Here is a 20,526-nt window from a genome sequence, read left to right as displayed (position 1 = left end):
ATCTATACCTCGAAGGATTAAAAAAATCCTTGTGCATCTCGGGAGAGTTTGAAGGGAGGAAAATGCTTGCTAAATTTCATAAGCAACATACCAAAACACTGACTAAGGAAGAGGGTGACAGCCAGTAGCAGACACAGATTGCTTGTAAGAAAAACCAAATAGGGCTGGTAGGGGGGCAAATCACCTCGAAAGAGCAGTGTTCCCATGCCCTAATGGACCAGCCTTTACTCTATAAAACTGCTTGCTCCATCTGGTTCAAAAGCCTTCTTCAAGTAAGCAGTTCACACTTGAAAAAATGTTTCCTCCCTCTTCTGCTGGGTGGAAGAAAATGGGAGACATAAAGCAAGAGGGCAAGGGAGCCAAAATCTGATGGATGGGGGGAAAAAAAACTGTGAAAAAAATACTGAATTGCTTTTCCCTGCCTTTATATACCCACCTCACACATATGGATTTGAACTGGTAAACAAGGCAAGAATGCCAACAAAACTACCAATGAAATCCGTGAGAAACATAAAGCAGGCTGAAGGAATCTGTTTAATCTCTCAAGGTTTATTGTGAGAATTTGAGGATTAAATTATGTGCTGCCTGGGGCAAGCAGGCTTGTGCAACAATGATAGCACAGCTGGGTTAGGGAGGCTTGGCAGCTTGGCTGGAGAGAGAATCCCAGCCTTTAGGGAGAACAGAGTAATCTGTATTGAAGCTGAAGGAAGAGGAGAGGATATGCGTCAGTAATAAAGAAAAAAAATTTAACCAATGCAAAAAACTGTAGAAAACAATAATGGCTATTCACAAACATGGGGAAGATTACAAAGCAAATCTTACAGAGTTTGGCCACACATCAAGACGTTAACACCTAGTTTACCCTAGACAACGAGCCTCGTGTGGTGCAGAGTGGTAGGCAGCAGCATTGCAACCGAAACTCTCCCCACGACCCGAGTTCAATCCCAGCGGAAGCTGGAGTCTTGGGTAGCCGGCTCGGGTTGACTCAGCCTTCCATCCTTCCGAGGTCAGTAAAATGAGTACCCAGCTTGCTGGGGAAGGTGACTGGGGAAGGCAATGGCAAACCACCCCACTCTATAGTCTGCCAAGAAGATGTCACGAAAGCAGCGTCCCCCCAAAGGGTCAGACATGACTTGGTGCTTGCACAGGGGACCTTTCACCTTTTACCTTACCCTGAACAACTTTAATGGGCAGGGAATAAATGCATAAAACATATTAAGAGCACAGTAAGTCCCTTCCCTCCTAAAAACCAATAAAAGATCCATCTCTCCATAAAACCAGCTCATGATAATATGTGAATTAGCCATATTAACTATTGTAAAAATAATTAGTTTATTATTGAATGATTTTAGTATGTCAGTAAAAGCCCAAAAAGCATGCCCTCCTATTTTTCCTCACAGCAACAATTTTGTGAGATAAGTTAGGCTGAGAGAAAGTGACTGGCCCAAAGTCACCTGGTAAATTTTCATGGCTGAAGGTGGAATTTAATTTAAATGTAAAAGCCACCTTCCTCAGTTCTTATTCTGCTCCTAGCCCATATCTGTCACTTTACTAACTTCATTATATTTGTGCTTCAGCCAGTTTCATTGACTAGCTAATTATTTAAAGCAAAGAAAAATGGCCAGCTGATCTGCCCGGAAATCTTACTTTTCTTGACTATCTTGCTCATTTGTGTCTCACAAATAAAGAGGGCAAACTACATAGAAATCCATATCACAAATATCAGAGGCTTATTCTGGGATCTCTTGAGAGAGACCTTTTACCTCTATCATCTACTCAGAGGAGGATAATATCTTAAATTGTTCTCAGTGGGCTATAAGCACTAATCATGGGAAACCTGAGTGCTTATCAGGATTTCCTCAAGGAAAAAAATGGGTCATCCAGCCTCAATTTTTTAATAAGATTGAAGGATTTCATAGCCAACCAACAGGGTCTGTTAAAAACAAAGCAATATAAAAATTGTGCTGTATTACCTTGCTTTTCAGAAGACTTCGTTGGTTGGCTATGATTGTTCTACCTATCTGAATCAGCAAACAGGTTATGGGAGAATACACACACTGTTCGTAACTATTTTATTTGATTTTAGCTTGGCATGTTATATGAACCTGTTGTGATTTGTAAACCAGTGTAAGCAATATACTGCAAACCACCATGAGTTGCTCCAGACTCAGCAATATATAAGCTTTATAAATAAATAAATTTAAAAATTATTGCTTCCTATAAATCCCATCATTTCTGGCTTATTGGATATATGAGGTGTAAACTAGGCTATGCACTGGTGATCAACTGATACCTGATTTGACGCTGGAAAAAGGAAAAGGCCATGTAAGTATTAATATATTGATTGAAGGGTAGAATCAAATCCAGTTGAACAGGAGGGGTATTCCAAAGCTTAAGAGCAACTCAAAAGTGAACCTGACAAGAAGCCTATGAAAATAAGAGCATCCTTAACTAGATCTTTCCTGCAGTTTCAGAGAGAAAGATGAGGCTGCTGTGATAGTCAGGAATTTAGGAATTAAAATTAACATTTTGCAATGTAAAATTGCAAACCCATTGCAAACAACTGGCAACCCATGTAGTTCATTTACTTGACTCTAGTTAAATATAGTTTAATCCCAGTGCTAAATCAGAAAAAATGTAACCTTGGCAACCACCCGTTTTGCTATTCTGGGTTATTTTCAGCCTGTAGATGTCAGTAATATGGAGAGACTATTCTGTGACACTAAGCTAGGAGGAGGGGAGGGGCTCAGTGTCCTAAATGGACCATTCCAACTCTATGAATCCCTGATTACGACCACCTGTTTTCTCAATTAAATCAACCAGGACAAAAAAGGGCCTATGGTTAAGGGGAATGACTGATGCATTTTTGTACGTGGGATGTGTCTGTGTAAAGGAGGCAGTTCAAAGCCCTTTACTGGGGGAAAAAAAGCTTCCCTGATACAGGAAATCTATGTAATTTATAGGTCAAACATTTAATTTCTAGGAAGGGAGACTGAGAAAGTGATGGCTTCATAACTTCAGACATATTTAGATAATACTGATTATATGGGCCACTTTAATCTAGCTTTTGGCCAGGATATGGAACTGAGACTCATTACTTCACCTTGATGTATGACCTACATCAGCAACTAGATATGAAGGATGCAGATCTGGTAGTTTTCCTGCAGAGGCCTCTACAGGATCTGAGGTTTCTGTCATTTCAGCTTTATCCCTTTCATACGTGCATGTGAAATCGCAACACATTACAAAAGAATGGAGTTTGCAGCATAGTGTTGCATTTGTCATTCCCCCACCACCACACTGACCTGCAGATGCCTCTGCTCTGGGCTTTTTGGTGATTTTCATTACCATTAATCATGATCCCCTGTTCAACACCTAGGCTACTGATCTGTAGTTTTCCATAGCATTCCTGTAACGTGGAGTACTTGGTGCTCCCTGAGCCTTGTTGTTTTCTTGCAGACATTTCATTGCCAGACTAGGCAACATCTGCAGTGCGAAGAGGGAGTGGGCCTTGCTCTCAGTTTATATACCGTGGTTCTAAGCAGCAAACAACAGCCCAATCAAAGAACTCCCAAGGAGAGAACAACACCCCTACCAACACAAGCAGGGCAAGCCACTGTAAATCAGCACTATGGTAACTTCGAACAAACAGATGTTAAGTGAGGACTACTTGTAATAAAGACATTACTAATAACAATAATAAAGTAAAATAATAGCTAATAAAATGCTTCTATTGTTACGAACCCACAAGACCACTGAGATTTAAAAAAGAATCCCCAGATGCCTGGGCTCAGAGGCTCATGCATCTGACCCTAGGGAGAAAGCCTTGTCTCCAGGCTGTGAAATGCACTCCCTCTGGAGTTCCATCCAGCTCCCACTATTGCAGCGTTCTACAAAATCTGCAAAGACGGATCTCTTTCACCAGGCTTCATCAATTTTAACATTATGTTTTATTTATGCTTCTCCCTTTTTGTACTCTCCTTTTTAAATTTGTTAACTGCTTTGAGTAGAAATATTGGGATATAAATGGATCAATAAAAGAATGAACCAAGATTCCTAGGGTAGGGTCCTGGTATCATGCCCTGGTCAGCAGCAGCTGCTGCCCTTGGCACCAAATGAATCTCCTGGAAACACTTCAAGCCAGGTTGTCCCAGATCAAGCATATTATAAAAGTTCTGTCATTATGCAACCAAAGCATGGGTAATTGCTGTCAGTTCACAGCCTGATGCTGGTGAACTTATTTTCTGCAGAACTGCAATACATCTATCTCATCTAGATTTTATTTCAGCTTGTTCACTCACACCCAATCTGCAGGCAACTTTAGGGTATCAATGGCTTCCTTAGAATTACTTATCAACAAGTGGCAGAATTCGATGTAGCAAAATGGCAAATAGTTTTAGATTTTTTATAGTAAATCTCCATCCCCAAAGAGGTTCAGAAGCTAGTATTCTCTTGAATGATCAAAAGAAATTCAAGACTGTCCTTAGGAGAGACTACTTTAAAGAAAAACAAAATCTAAATCACAATAAACACTGTATCAGCAATGTTCTGCGGCTCATACTGCAGGCTCTTATTATTGTCAAGTATGGTTCTGGATTAGACAGAGCAGCCCTTTCAACTGGCTATCAAATTAGCCCAGAGAGAAAAACATTCCAAAAGTTACATCCACATTCTTTCAGATTTCAGGGTAGCAGAGCAAAACAGCAAACAAAACCAAGCAACAAATATCAGAACTAAAGATGAGAAGACCATCTCTGTCATCCCAACGATGTTTGCTATCCGAAGCTGAGCAGCAATTCCCCCTTCCCCTGTGTTAAGAGAAGATGTTATTTTGAAAAATCCTGCAACTGCTTTTGTCCTTCCCTGGCAGTAAAGCAACATCATCATCAGTTAAAAAGCATGAAGGACTTTCTTGAGTCAGGTTTGATTACATGCATCCTTCCTTCCTTCCTTCCTTCCACATCAACCAAGATTGGCTAGGTGCTGCCACCTGCTGGGTCATCAAGAACAGTACATGAATACCTCACCCTCCCTAACAGTAACACACAGGGTGTCCCTAGATAGACAGCTTCGTTTTCTCATAGACAAGTGATTACCTGTCACTTAACTCCTCTGAGTAAAAGTAAAGTGCTACAACTGGAGATACATTCCACAGTTCACTATGTGGATCAGCCTTAATCACAGAGTCATCAGGATATAGTCAAATTTTACAGTAAGTAAAATTCTGTCACCTCCATGTCATGAGTGCCGTTGAGCTGAAGTCATCAGCGCAATGGCACACATGACAATAGCAAGGAAATAGGTGAAGGGGTGCAAGATAAGCAGCCATCAACCCACAACGACTAACGGCCAACAAACAATAACTAAACGGATCACGGAGCACACCCAAGCCATCAGCGCCAATACAACGGAGATCGCCCAGCTGACAGCAATCAGCAGAGGAATAGAAAACCTGATGATGGGCGATCCCGGAACCCCTCACCCACCGGCAGGGCAACGTATTGGACAAAGGGGGGTGACGTGACCGCGGGTGAGGGGGCGCTGACCGGCGCGGGGTATTTAAACCCCGCACCGGCGCGCTCCTGTCACTCTCAGCTTTTTTCTTCCAACGCTGTAACTGCGCTGTGAATAAATCAGAGCCTGATCCACGAACCAGTGTCTGAGTATTATTCAGAGGCAGGCAGCGCATGACATAAAGCTGAGAGTCATAAACTCAGCCTCGCCGAGCCCCACCGGACGACAACGAGCCGCGGGAGGAGTAGACGGCGAGAAGACCAGCAAGATGAGGCCGGAGCGGCGCGGGCAAGGAGGGCGAGCCGCGCGGCAAGAGACAGAGGAGGACCGACCAAGGCCAGAGGCACCGCGGACTCCCGGAGCCATGGACGCCCACCCCACCCGACCCGAGCCTCAGCTCCAACCCCAAGGGGAGATGGCGACGGAGGCAACCCGACCGCGGGAGGGAGCAGCACGACTTCCGAAACCAGCGGAGGACCCCGCGCCCCACATCGCACCCCAGCAACGGGCGTGGAGCGACAGCCCAACGGCGGTCAACACGGAGGAGGACGACGGAGACACCCAGCAGACGGCGGAGGAAGCGGACCCGCGGCAGAGGGACGAGGAACCCCGCCGGCAACCCACCCCCGAGGACGCGCCAACGGAACCGGCCCCAGCGGCGGCGCGGGCTGTGGACGAGGAGGCACGAGCTGAACTCGCGGCCATGCAGGCTCAACTGACGGACCTCCGGACCATGCTCCAGTCGCTTATGCTCCCCGCGCCACCCAACGACGTCCCCGCACAGGCCCACACCCCGAGCGAAGCACCGAACCCCCACGGGCCAGCGGAGGGTCAGCAGACGGCACAGGCGGACGACACCACACACCGGGAAGCGAGAGGCGGGGCCGCACAAAACGCCCGGGCCCCAAAGGACTTCCCCATCTTCTTCGATGGGACCCCCACGAAACTCTCGTTTTTCGTCACGAACGCTAGGGAGTTCATGGGGAGGCACGGACACTCCTACGACTCCGAGGCCGACAAGATCGCCGCCGTGGCGATCAAACTCCAAGACAGGGCGGCGGACTGGTACGTCCAACTGTACGAGTCCAGCTCCCCCGCCCTCGCCACCTTCACTGCTTTCATCAATGAGATGAAAAACTACTTCGAAGACCCCCTAGCCAAAGTAAGGGCGAAAAGCGCACTCCAAAGACTTAAACAGGGCACACGCACGGTCCCTGACTACGCCCTGGAGTTCAAAGCCCTCGCGGGGAAGGTCAGCGACTGGTCCGAGACCACCCTGCTGGAAATGTTCAAAAGGGGGCTCAACCGCGACGTTCTCCAATGGGCCCTCTACCGCGACGACCCAGAAACGCTACATGGGTGGATCCACCTCGCGGGGAAAGCCGAACACGCGCACCGCACCTTCCTCATGACAACCACGGAAGACACAAACTATGCCGGAAAAAAGGTACCCGCACCACACGTGGGGATGGCCGGCCCCATATACCCAAAAAAGAAATTCAACCGAGAGCCCTGCGGGAGGTGTGGCAAATTAGGGCACAAGACGGTGGATTGCTTCGCCAACCGACCGCCGACCAGTGCGCCCAAACCCACCCCGAAAATTAGCCCCAAACCACCCAACCTGGGGCCGCCCCCTCACCGCCGAATGACCGTGGCCACAGCGACACCAGAGGAAGGCTGGGACGCTTACTGGGGGGAAGAGGATAACGCAGACCCCGACCAGCCGGCGGGAAAAGCTCCCCGCCTGCCCTGAAACGCGTGGCGAGGCAGGCGGTGGGACAGCAGCGCGGACCACCTCGACGGAACGACGAAAGCCCCGTAATAATGGCAGCAATCAAACTCTCTGCCGGCAACGGAGCCACCACGGCCGCGGCACTAGTGGACTCGGGGTGCTCAAAAAACCTCATCCACCCCGACCTAGTCGCCAAACTCGACCTCCGCTGCTTCCCCCTCCCCACGCCGCTGGCATTCCACCAGCTGGACGGCTCCACAGCGGGAGGGAAACCAGCCACGCTACAAACCGAGTCGGTCACCCTGCAAATGGGCACTCACACCGAGCGCACATCGTTCGTCGTCACGCACATCGGACGGCCCATTGCAGTCCTGGGGATGCCATGGCTCGCGACAAACAACCCGCGGATCAACTGGGAGACCCGCACCTTCACATTCGGCGACGGCGAGTATCGAGCACCAGTTCCAGCGGGCAGAACCAACCCCACGGTAGGACGAGCGGAGGCGACCACACAAGACAACGCCGCTACCACAGCAGACCTACCAGAACAATACGCCGACTTCTCCGAGGTCTTCGGAGAGGCAGAAGCTGACCAACTACCCCCCCACCGCAAGACGGATTGCCGGATCGACCTACTGCCCGACGTCCCCTTACCTAGACCAAAGATCTATTTGATGACCCCGAAGGAGATGGCAACCCTCCGGGAGTTCATCGATAAAAACCTAGACAGGGGATTCATAGAGCCAGCATGCTCACCGGTCGGAGCCCCCGTCTTATTCCGGGAGAAGAAAGACGGGACCCTACGGCTCTGCACCGACTACCGGGGCCTAAACGCGGCTTCCCTGTCCAACAAATACCCCTTACCCCTGGTGAAGGACATGCTCGCCCACCTGTCCACGGGCAAAGTCTTTTCCAAACTGGACCTTCGCGAGGCGTACTATCGCATCCGAATCAGGGAGGGGGACGAATGGAAGACGGCGTTCAACTGCCCCCTAGGCGCCTTCCAGTACAAAGTACTGCCCTTCGGACTCGCGGGGGCCCCTGGGGTGTTCATGCAGCTCATCAATGAGGTACTGCATGAACATCTGTTCAAAGGGGTCCTGGTCTACATCGACGACGTCCTTATTTACACAAAAACGCACGAGGAACATGTGACCCTAGTCAGGCAAGTCCTCGACAAGCTCAGAAGGGCGCAGCTCTATGCCAAGCCTACAAAGTGCGAGTTTCACAAAGAGCGCCTAGACTATCTGGGGTACCGAATCTCCGGGGACGGCATCGAAATGGACCCCGCAAAAGTCGAAGCGGTGCTAAACTGGGAGCGCCCCCGCAACAGACACCAACTACAGAGCTTCCTCGGATTCGCGAATTTTTACAGGTCATTCGCCCGGGGGTTCGCAGAGATAGCCCTCCCCCTAACGGACCTCCTCAAAACCAAAGGGGTGGGGGACACCCGACGCGCCAAGAACCCAGGCACAGTGCTGAATTGGACTCCCGCGTGCCAGACCGCATTCAACAAGCTGAAAGCGCTGTTCACTACGGAGCCAATCCTCGCGCACCCGGACCCAGAACGGCCGTTCGTGGTCCAAGCCGACGCCTCAGACTTCTCCCTGGGAGCCATCCTGCTACAGAAAGACCCCACGGGACTCCTGAAACCATGCGCCTACCTGTCAAGGAAGTTCGAGACAGAAAGGCGATGGCACGTCTGGGAGAAAGAGGCCTTCGCGGTGAAATCAGCGCTTGAGACATGGCGACACCTACTCGAGGGAGCCACCCAACCATTCGAGGTCTGGACTGACCACCGGAACCTCGAGGCCCTACGAACGCCTAGACGCCTTAGCCCAAAACAGGTCCGATGGGCCCAATTCTTCAGCCGCTTTAATTTCCAGCTGAAGTTCATGCCGGGCAAAAAGAACTTCCTGGCCGACGCCCTCTCCCGACTGCCCCAAGACGAAGAGCCCGCCCCAGACACCATTGGGACGGTCCTATCCGCCTCGCAACTGGGGATGGCCGTGACCACCCGAAGCGGCGCGCGGAGGCAGCTCGACTCTACGGCGCAGCCGACGGCGGGACAACCGGCGACCGGAAGAAGCCAACCGCAACTACCAGGGGGAATGCGCACGGACCTCGCCGCCGCCCTCAAAACCGACCCCTGGTTCCTGGCAAACCCCGACAAGGTAACGATGGCACAGGACCTGGCATGGGGGGAAGGCAGAATCTACGTCCCAGACTCGCAACGCCAGGCGATCTTGCATAGGTCACACGACGCCAAACAAGCGGGACACTTTGGGTTCCTCAAGACCCTACACCTAACACGGCGTCAATTCTGGTGGCCCGCGCTCAGGCGAGACGTAAAAACCTACGTAGCGTCCTGCCCAACGTGCGCTAGGGCCAAACGGGCACCAGGAAAACCCGCGGGGCTATTACAAAGGGTGGCAGAACCCTCCCGCCCATGGGAGGAAATCTCTATGGATTTTATAGTGGACCTCCCACCCAGCCAGAAGAAAACGGCCATTTGGGTGGTGAAGGACTACTTCTCAAAGCAGGCCCACTTCATCCCCTGCACGTCGGTCCCATCCGCACAACAGCTAGCCAAACTCTTCCTCATCCACGTGTACAGGCTACACGGATGTCCCGCACGTGTGGTGACCGACAGGGGCACACAGTTCACCTCCAAATTCTGGCGGGCCTTCCTAAAGCTGACGGGGACCCAACAGGCCCTATCTACGGCTTGGCACCCCCAGACGGACGGAGCCACAGAGGTTCTTAATGCCACCTTGGAGCAATTCATACGATCATATACTAACTACCACCAAGACGACTGGGCTGAACTGCTCCCGTTCGCCGAAGTCGCATACAACAACGCCGTCCACACGAGCACGGGGAAAACTCCGTTTGAAGTAGTCTCGGGGCGCGACTTCGTCCCCATACCGGAGCTACCTCAACCCCCGGAACCCCAGGTGGACGCTAGCGACTGGGGACGGAAGATCGCGGAAGCATGGCCAGTAATCACGGCGGCGCTGAAGGATGCACAGGCAGCCTACAAAGAGCAGGCCGACAAGCACCGGCGCCAACAACCGACGTTCCAAGCGGGGGATATGGCCTACCTATCCACCAAGTTCCTAAAGTCAACCCAACCCTCGAAAAAACTGGGGCCTAAGTACATCGGGCCGTTCCGAGTCACGCAAATAGTGAACCCGGTAGCAATACGCTTGGACCTGCCACACAACCTACGGAGACTCCACCCAGTGTTCCACACCAGCCTCCTGAAACCGGCAACCACCTCCCGATGGCACCCAAGCACGCCACAGCCCGCACCGGTGATGATCGACGGGCAACACCACTTCGAGATAAGGGACATTCTCGACTCCCGCAAGCAACGAGGAACTCTACACTATCTGGTCAGGTGGAAACACTTCCCCCACCCGGAATGGGTGGCGGCGCACAACGTTAACGCGCCTGACCTGACCAGAGCATTTCACCGGGCATACCCCGACAAACCACAACAAAGGTCAGCAAGCCAAACCCCCCCCCCGCAGGCCCCCCCGCCTCCCGTGCCCCAAGGGAAAGGGCCCCCCCAAGCCCGCGACTTGGGTGGACCTCCCCCCCCCGGGACTCACTCCCCCCGCCCCGGGCCCACGGGGTGGTGACAAGCGTTCGCCAGCACCCTCCCCCCGCCCCCCCGGCCGCGGGGGAGTGGCAAGCAAGTCAACAGGGCAACCTGGGGGCAACGCCCAGGAGATACAACAAAGGCGACGCACTTTAAATGAGGAAAAAGAAGAGGCTTACCTGGAGCTGATAAGCACCCGACCAGCCACGCCTCTCTCCTCGCCGAACTGAGCCAAACAAACAGGGTGTGGCTGGAGCATGCGCACGCCAGGACAGGACCCGAGCATGCGCACCATGGACACACCCTGGGAAGGCACGTGGTAGAGGGAGGAGCAAAGGGAGGGGCGACAACTACTCCGGCGGGAATTTTGAAAAAAAAAAAAAAAAAAAAAAAGTGCCATTTTGACAGCTCCACGGGAAAAAAAAAAAAAAAAAAAACCCAGAAAACCGGGGGGGAACACTATTCGGAAAGGGGGCAGTATGTCATGAGTGCCGTTGAGCTGAAGTCATCAGCGCAATGGCACACATGACAATAGCAAGGAAATAGGTGAAGGGGTGCAAGATAAGCAGCCATCAACCCACAACGACTAACGGCCAACAAACAATAACTAAACGGATCACGGAGCACACCCAAGCCATCAGCGCCAATACAACGGAGATCGCCCAGCTGACAGCAATCAGCAGAGGAATAGAAAACCTGATGATGGGCGATCCCGGAACCCCTCACCCACCGGCAGGGCAACGTATTGGACAAAGGGGGGTGACGTGACCGCGAGTGAGGGGGCGCTGACCGGCGCGGGGTATTTAAACCCCGCACCGGCGCGCTCCTGTCACTCTCAGCTTTTTTCTTCCAACGCTGTAACTGCGCTGTGAATAAATCAGAGCCTGATCCACGAACCAGTGTCTGAGTATTATTCAGAGGCAGGCAGCGCATGACATCCATCACATTGGGCATACTAATTTTGATCAAAATATTAACAGACCAACTGCAATTCAAGTGCTCTTCTCACCAGCCCAGTCCTACCCTGCCATTTAATGAACTGTTTTTGATCAGTCTGAAAATCAGTATTACTAACTATTCTGGTACATGACTGGCTCTTAATTAAAAACAGCCAATTAGCCATTCCAGAAAATTATAATCAAAAATTAATATTTGTAATTTGCTTGGTATTCACTTCTGAAAAACTTACTGACTACATGTAATAGAACAGATATTTTTAGAGATATTGGCAGGGTTCACAGATCACATCAAGGCATCGTTTCCGAAAATGCACATTTTGTTGTTGTCTGGGATTTAGATTTTCTTTTCTCTTATTTCCTTTAAAAAAAAATTAAATGTCAGACTGCTTTGTACGTAGTATCAGAGGGCATTCAAATGTATTGTGATACCATCGTTTTCACTTGATAAAATTCTAGTAAGGAGCAAAAGGTATTTCATAGGGAGAGGGTCTTTTTTTCCTGTCCCTCCATAGAACATTTATAATCTGAACTATCAACTTTCTCCACACTTTAATTAATAACTACTGGAAACAGAAGTGAAAGAGCCTAATAGAGTACACTGTTGAGAAAGCAACAAAAGTGCTACAAAATATGCTGTATGGTGAGCATGACAAGAGATACAAAGGAATCTTTTCTCTTGTTTCCCTGCATGTTACCAATAAATAACTGCTAATTCGTTGTTCCAGATTGTATGTGCTTAAATACAGATGAGCTTCCCACAGCACCATTTTGATTTCATTTTAATTGAGTGCTTCAACATCTGGGATCTTTACTGCCTTCTGCAGCTGACATTGGAAAACCTGAGGCAAAGATAAAGGTTCCAGCTAGAGGAGTATGTCTTGTCAGATCAGATGGGCAAAGTTTTTTTTTCCCCATTTCAATGTTTATACCATATACCAGGCTCATAGAACTATCAGACACAGTATCACATAAATCTGGATATATTTCATGCTTATCCACCATTCTGTGCAACATGCACAACTAATAATCAGAAATGTATTGTTAAAGGCATCTGCGACTTTCTATAATGTGATACCACCTTCAAGGTCAAAGACAAAATTTGTAAAACTATCATGTGCAACGCCCAGTTTCCCTACTTTGTGTTCTAAAATTGCCACCTCCAGCTGGAACAATCCTGAAGGTTCTTCAATAAATGTGTCCCTGTGACAGAGTTTTATATGTTTATGTGTATGTATGTATACCTGCCAGAAGCCACATCAAAAAGCAGGCAGGGCCTGGACAAAGAAATAAATAATATTAACTGAATCAAACAATACTGATCACTGAAATAAGGTGCCCCATTTATAAAAGTAATTTATAAATTTATTTTATTTATTTTATTTATATTTATTAGCATGTGTAATTTTTTATAGTGTATCTTGCCCCCAGAGGTGAGATTAGGCCCATCGCTCCTAGCCTTCCGGAGGGAACTGAAGACCTGGCTCTGCCATCGGGCTTGGGGCAGGGAGGAGAATAGTCATACTTGGGGTTGGCTAGTGCCTTGAAGTGCCCCTCCTGCGCAAGGACTGAATGAGACCATAGCCATCAGGATTTTATTATATTTGGTAGTTTTTAAAACTGTTTTAGTCTATATTTTATATTGGAATTTTATTGTATAGTTATTGTTTTATGTTGTAAACCGCCCAGAGTCCCTCCATTTGGAGGAGATGGGCAGTGACACATTTGATAAATAAATAAATAAAATTTATCCTCCACCTATACATACCATTCATTCCCTCACACAGAAATGATTCTCGTAAGTAAACTCATACAGACGAAAGAAGAAAGGGAAAAAAACCAGGATGGGGGCAAGTAATAGGAAAGAACAGCTGCCCTGTTAGAGAAGGTTAGAGAAAGATGAGGGCAAAACTGGATGGAAAGGAAGAAAGGGAAAGGACACTGGGCAAAGAAGAAAAGAGAGAAACTCCCTGTTTAGGCACTAGAGAAAGGGTTAATATAGAGCAGACAAATCCCTCCCAAGCAACAGGCATCTTCAAAGGCATCCACACCTTTCCAGCAGTAACAGTCAGCAGTCACATACCTCCAACTATTCCTTTGTTTCTGACATCTCCAAAGCCAGCATAGGACAAAAAAGAACCTTTCTTTCTCCCTGGTAAAAATACTCTGTTAGTCTAGCATAATGAGGAACACTGCTGTCCATTTTAATCACACACAGAGAGTAAAAAATCTTCCTAATTGTTCTCTAAGTTAAACTAATAGATAAAATACTCTGTGGTAAGAAAACTTATTTCTGCAATGGTTGGGTCATCTACATGGATTCTATCTTTGCATGATCAATCCAATCCAAATTCCCCCCCCCCAAATTAAACTATAAAGGTTGTTTCTTAATACATGGGAAGGATGTCTGTTGGAACTATAGTCAGTAGATTTACAGAGCCTCATTGCTGTGAGACTCCCCTCCTCTCACATTCATTTCCCTGGTTGACTTCTGTACCATTTTTCCAATCTAAATCCACTCTCAAAACTATTATGAGTCATACAGAAGATGAGGAAACAGGTGTGTTTTAGACAAGTGATAGAGATCAGGAAAGTTTCACACATAAATAGTTAAAACAACACCTCCCTCAGCTCAGCTCTGATTCTCCAATCCTATTCAAAACATCCATACAATTTAAACACACACACACACACACACACACACACACACACACACACACACACACACGGTTCTTGAACTTATACTGGTTTTATGTCCTTTCTACAATTAGAGCAAGAAAAAGTAAATAATTTCCACAGCCACATATACAAAATATTTGTTTCAAAAATGAGACATTTTCATACGCAACTGAAAGGTATAAATAAGAAAAATTCAGTTTTTTAAACATGAAAAAATTATATATTAAATAATATTCCTTATCTATCTTTTGGATGTAACCAAAAATAGAACCAAGCTGGAATAAGTGTCACAGCTCATAAAGAAGCGGCAAGAAGCCAATATTTTTAGACCTTAATCTGCACACTGCAGTACTATACCGATAGCAAGACATATCTCACTGAATAATATATCAATTAATTTAAAGGCCTTCAGCTGACTGTAGCTGGTAAAACATCATACATGTTACCAACAAGGTTAAGTAATAAAATATTGATCAGTTTATGCTAATCAACAGTTCATCACAAATAACCACAACAAAGAGAATAAATGAACATATTAATAGTACCAGTCTGCCAAAGTTAATGCAGAAAAAAAATGCTAGATTATTTTATCTATATAGATTTTGTGCCAACAATGATGCAGATGATTGTGCATGCTTAATTTAGTACATATAACTGTAATTTGATATAACTTTTTACACTAATCTACTGTATAGAATTACACAAAATCTTGTAACACTAACTATAGCTATACCCTGTGAAGAGTTAATTTACAACAGCCCCACACCTGGCATAGATTATTTTCCTATGTCCTTAAAAGGTATTAAAAATTAAGACATAAATAAAATCCATCCTTCTATCAGTGAACCAACCTCCTTACACTGCTGCAATGGAGTCTTAAGTTATGCTGTAACTTAGGATGCATCACAACCTCTCACCAGCAGTAATTAAGGTGAGCTGCATAGGGCAGCCTCCCTAGTCTCATAGTGTATACACTTAGTGCTGACAAGAAGGAATTCCTACTATGGAGAAACATGGGGAAAAAACTTCATACAAAAATGAAGCATTTTATATTGTCTGGCCTTACAACATAGGTAGCTTTTTAGCACATCTGAGAATCCTAAGAGGTATACCCACTTGAAATTCAGTATTAAATATTCAACTTACTCTGAGAACACAATTTATAGAACACATTGGGGTGGCATGTAAAGGTGATGAACTCACCTAAAGTCACATTGTTTTGTATTTTATTACTTGTTTTATTATATCTTGCATTTTTATCTTACTATTTTATCTCTATTTTACCCACTGTATTTTATCGTATTTTATCTTAACATAGTACATTTTATCTTCTCTTACTGTATTTTATCTATTTTATGGTATTACATTCTATATTTTATATTTTAAAGTGGCTGATGCCCAACCTATTGATATGGTCAACTGACTAATCAATAAAGTTATATTCTATTAAAAAAGCTTACTCCACTTTAACAATCAAGGACACCACGATAGAACACAGGTGAGCAGGTGGGCCAACTCAAGTTGTAAACTCTACTGCAACTGCATAATTTTTTTGCCACATGTGAATATTATGTCTTATCTGGAACTCTGTTTCGCGGTCAGAGGCCACAGCTCAATCTTGTCGGCCCTTCGAGGTAGTCCAGACAAGAAGCACAAACCATGAGTACTAGCACTAGCTTTATTGTAACGTTACAGGAACAGAATCTTGCAAGTCTGAAAGCGCTTCTCCCCTCCTTTACTTTTACTCTCCAGAAAACTAGGGAGGGTCTCTTCTGAGATGCTTCCCATGCCCCTTTTCCTTCTACGGGCTTGGATACCTTTTGCATGATGGTTGTCTAGGTGGCAGCTCTTCCTCCTGTCTACCAAGGTCATTCCCACATACGATTACAGCCTCCAGAAGTTCTGCAGGGCCATGATTGTGACTGCAAAGTCAACAAAACTGATATGGCTGAATTTTGGAGACCCCCCCCCCCAATTTTGGTGGTACAATCTTGGGTACATGGTGCCACAAATAAAGCTCTGTGAGTGTGCAGGCAGCCTAGTCCTGATTTTTCCCATAACTACAAGTAGCAGGGTCATATAATGTGCCAACAACCTGTGGATGGTTGTTGGGGCGTTATGGGAGAACAACTGAGGTGCTGAGCTTTTAATTTCTGGTTTTATGGTTATTATGGTTTTTGTAGTTTTGTACGGGTGGCCATACAAATAGCATATAATAGTTTTGTATGGGTAGCTGTACAAATCTTTTAAACAAACAAACAAACAAATATACACATGCAAAGGAGACAATCTTCCCTGAATACAGACAAAACTCTATTACCAAAGGCATATGACCAACATTCGTAAGCATTTTTGCTTTGAAGAACTATATTCTAGTTGCAGAATAAATGCACTATGATTTTCACTATTATCCTCTTGGAAGAAAGGGTACTGTCAGCCTTACCAGGTAGACCAGACAGGAAACACAACCAGATGAGCTAATTCTACTTTATTGTAAAGCTATATTAACAGAATCTTGAAAGTCTGAAAATACAATTCTCCCACCATCTCCTTTACAGCTTGAGAAACTAGGGAGGGTCCCTTCTGAGTCTCTTGCCCCGCCCAGTATCCAGCTGCAGGCTATGTTGTCTCTTATCTGACCATTCCCTAGGCAGCATCTCTTCGACTTGTCTCCCAAGGTCTTTCGCACATACCATTACAGGTACATGGTACTACAAACACTGTGGTTTTCCCTTCTATGTCCTGAGTGTTACAGGGCAGAAACTCAGGGATGATTCCTGGCTGAACAAAAAAGAGACACCACTCCTTGTTCCTCAATCATTAATTTAAAAATGTCTACTGTACATGCAGTTTATTTATCTATATTAAATACCTTTTACTGTCTTTTTTATAAGGCTTCTCCTGATCCAGATGTAACAAAGAAACAGAGCTGAATGTAATCATCAAAATTAAGACACAATGCTCTCAATCTGGTAAGTATCACCAGCAACTTCATAGGGAGAATCACTGGAGTTGAGATAATTCCCTGCAGTACTTCCTATTACAATTATCAAAAGATGTTTGAAAAATAATCATCCAATGCTATCTGTTATGATTGGCACTGCAGCCAGAAACAGATTAAAATGCAGTGCACTTTATCCCAGATCACAGAAGCGATACAGTAAGGTATCATTATCAAAGGTACCAACATGACATGGGATATTGAGTAATAATCCCTCTCTAAAAACTCATCAAACAGGATGATCAAACTGGATGACCAGGCTGGATCTAGAAAACCAGCCTCCTCCAAGGATGTCTGGAATTGGACTGCTATCATCATCTTGAGTATTATCCTTTTTTGATATGTTATGTATATGTACATATAAATATTCCATTCCATCACAGACTATCTCGGTAAAACATTATGATATACAATCTAGTGCAAAGTCAAATGAATCTAAATATCAACTGACCTTCATGAGGTGCTGGTTTATCCATTTTGTGAATGTTTTCTTTTGTACTTTGTCCCGTTCATCTGAGAATTAAAAAAGGAAGGAAAAACAAAAAGTCAGTATTTCTATAACTAACATCTATAAAGGTTTGGGGTGCTGAAAACTCTCAAATTGTTTGACAAGAAAAATAATATGGAAACAAAATGAGAAAAAGCAACACTTAAGGTGATCTGGTTTGAGGATGCTTAAATTATTCAAATTAAGAACTAGCACTTTCTGTACCAATGATGTTTTTGAGCCCAATTTAACACAGATGGAATAGTGATGAAATTATGTACTCTCTCCTCCTAGCTCCATTCAAGTTTGGAAGTACAACCTTTTTAAAAATTATATAATAAAAATATTTAAAAAATGAAGTTTTATTACTTAAATACATTAACTATATTATATATTTTATCTGTGGCCCAAGACAATTCCTCTTCACTCAATGTGGCTCAGGGAAGCCAAAAGGTTGGACACCCCTGGCTTAAATCTTAAGAAAAATTAATTCATCCAATCTTTCCCCTCTCATGCTTCTTGAAAGCTTTGAGCCACCTAGAAAAGGATTTTGGAGTCAAAGATTTCTGCAGATGGAGACTATGGAAGGATAATTTCATTCCATTAATTTCCTCAAATGAACCTGAGAACTAACTTGGCATTTTTTCATATTTTCAAGGAAAACACTTCAAAAAAATACTGTCAGCAAGCAAAAAGACCAAAACTCATAACACAAAATATCCTTTCTTTAGAAAAAATATTGAAACTTGGAAGGTAACTGTGGATTACCGTTTTGCAAATCTTTATACAATAAACAATCAATAAAATGAAATAAGGTCAGATATTAGCTCATAAACTCAAAATATAAACCTATAATGCTGATATTGCCTGGCACCCGCAAAATAACACAGAGCAACAGCAACTGTTACAAAGTTCACTTTGTACATTACAAATTTCAACTTGCCTAGCTGCACATACAGTATGAAGCTTTTGTTTTAACAGAACTATATTAGTTTTCATAGGACTGCAACTTGAAAATATCCATTTGTATAGCAAAAATATAAGCTGACCTTAATATATATATATATAAAGATGCAGCTGAGGCAGAAAGTCAAAATAAAGGAAAGTAAAATGCGTCATTCTAATAAAAGTATTACAATATTTCCTCTCCTAAAGACAGACAGGTAGGAAAAAAAATATTAAACATAGCACAGGTATTTACAACACATCAGTTGCACAAATATATCCCTTTTGTCTAAGCAGCTGCCACATCATTCTTGGGGTAAAGGGAAGAATTTAAAAATTCAGAACCCCAATTTGAACTCTAACTTCTGATTAAAATTGTATTTGCATGCATATATGAACACCTATGTTGTTGAGAAATGACTCCTCCAGATAAGAAAAAGTAATCCACATTTTTAAACAAAGATTACAAATAACCAGACCACTGCTATCAGCCAGATAAAGTTATCTGCTTTGTGTTTCACAACAGGAATACTGACAGGATTATCTTTAGTATTCCTTGCAAGAGAGTTCAGCCTTGTGCAACTTTAAAATTTATTTAATAAAACCCTATTTAATAAAAAGCACCTCATGTATAGATTTCCCATTAGAACTACATTTTCCAGTTATCGTTACGTTATAATTTATGACATTATAGAATTTATAATGGAACTTACCTATAAGCGTACAAGATGATACAAGTATTTGCATCAACAGAAAATACAATCATTATACAATTTATAGTTGTTAGCTATGAAGCATTGCCACTATAACCAGAAGATCTACAGGACATTCATAGCATCTCCCCTGGGAGAGAGAGTTTTTGGGCTAGGCTTTACATCAGGGTTTCTTAACCATGGCAACTTTATGGTCTGTGGACTTCAATTCCCAGATTTCCTCAGCCAGCATGTTAGCTGAGGAATAGACCTTAAAGTTGCCCTGGTTCGGAAACATCGCTATGAAGTCAAGTGAGGGATGACTACAAGTGGTTTTCTACAGGCACACCTTTTAGCAATTTGATTAAAATGTGGTATCTTCAAGAATAATTTAAGGAGTAGGCCATTCTAACACATCAACATTCTACTATAGTACTTCATTCTTCAAGACCTTTCTTGGATGACTGAAGAGTGGTCAGTTCAACAGTGAGCCTCTCTCTTAATTCTCTACATTACAACATTAAGCTATATGACAAGATCATATCAAACTCTGAAATTAGGTGCCATTCATATTTTCTTACAACCTAGCTTAGTTTCTTAAGACCTTGGCCTTACAGAATACAAGGAAAAGAAAAGTAGAATCTTGAATCAGAAGAGGAGATGAGTCACTATTAATTAGATCCAGGTTTTCTGAGTATTTAATTTGCAGTCCTGCACAGCTTCTACTCCTATGGATGCTTCTGGAAATTATACTCACGATAGTGACTGGGAAGGAATTTTAAGAAGGCCATAAAATGAACAGGCTATAAACATTTGGATTTCAAGTTGAAACCTTGAAACTGAAATTTTAAATCTTATGTGCCGACTACAGTACTTCAGCGTACTAAGGAGTTACGTATAACATAGGAGCTAA

At 44.8% G+C, this 20,526-nt stretch overlaps 1 protein-coding gene across 1 annotated transcript in view; it reads right to left on the bottom strand.

The window, feature by feature from the left end:
• The window catches only part of DST (dystonin), a 353,259-nt gene that overhangs the window by 247,851 nt on the left and 84,882 nt on the right, over window positions 1-20,526 (bottom strand). Inside the window, exon 5 of the mRNA XM_063313467.1 lies at window positions 17,941-18,002. Within this exon, the coding sequence (XP_063169537.1) occupies window positions 17,941-18,002 (62 nt within the window). The remainder of the gene's footprint in view (window positions 1-17,940; window positions 18,003-20,526) is intronic.

This window comes from Candoia aspera, chromosome 1 (assembly GCF_035149785.1).
Source record: "Candoia aspera isolate rCanAsp1 chromosome 1, rCanAsp1.hap2, whole genome shotgun sequence".
NCBI lineage: Eukaryota > Metazoa > Chordata > Lepidosauria > Squamata > Boidae > Candoia > Candoia aspera.
The sequence above is the reverse complement of the archived record's forward strand: the minus strand, read 5'-3'. Positions and strand labels throughout refer to the sequence as shown.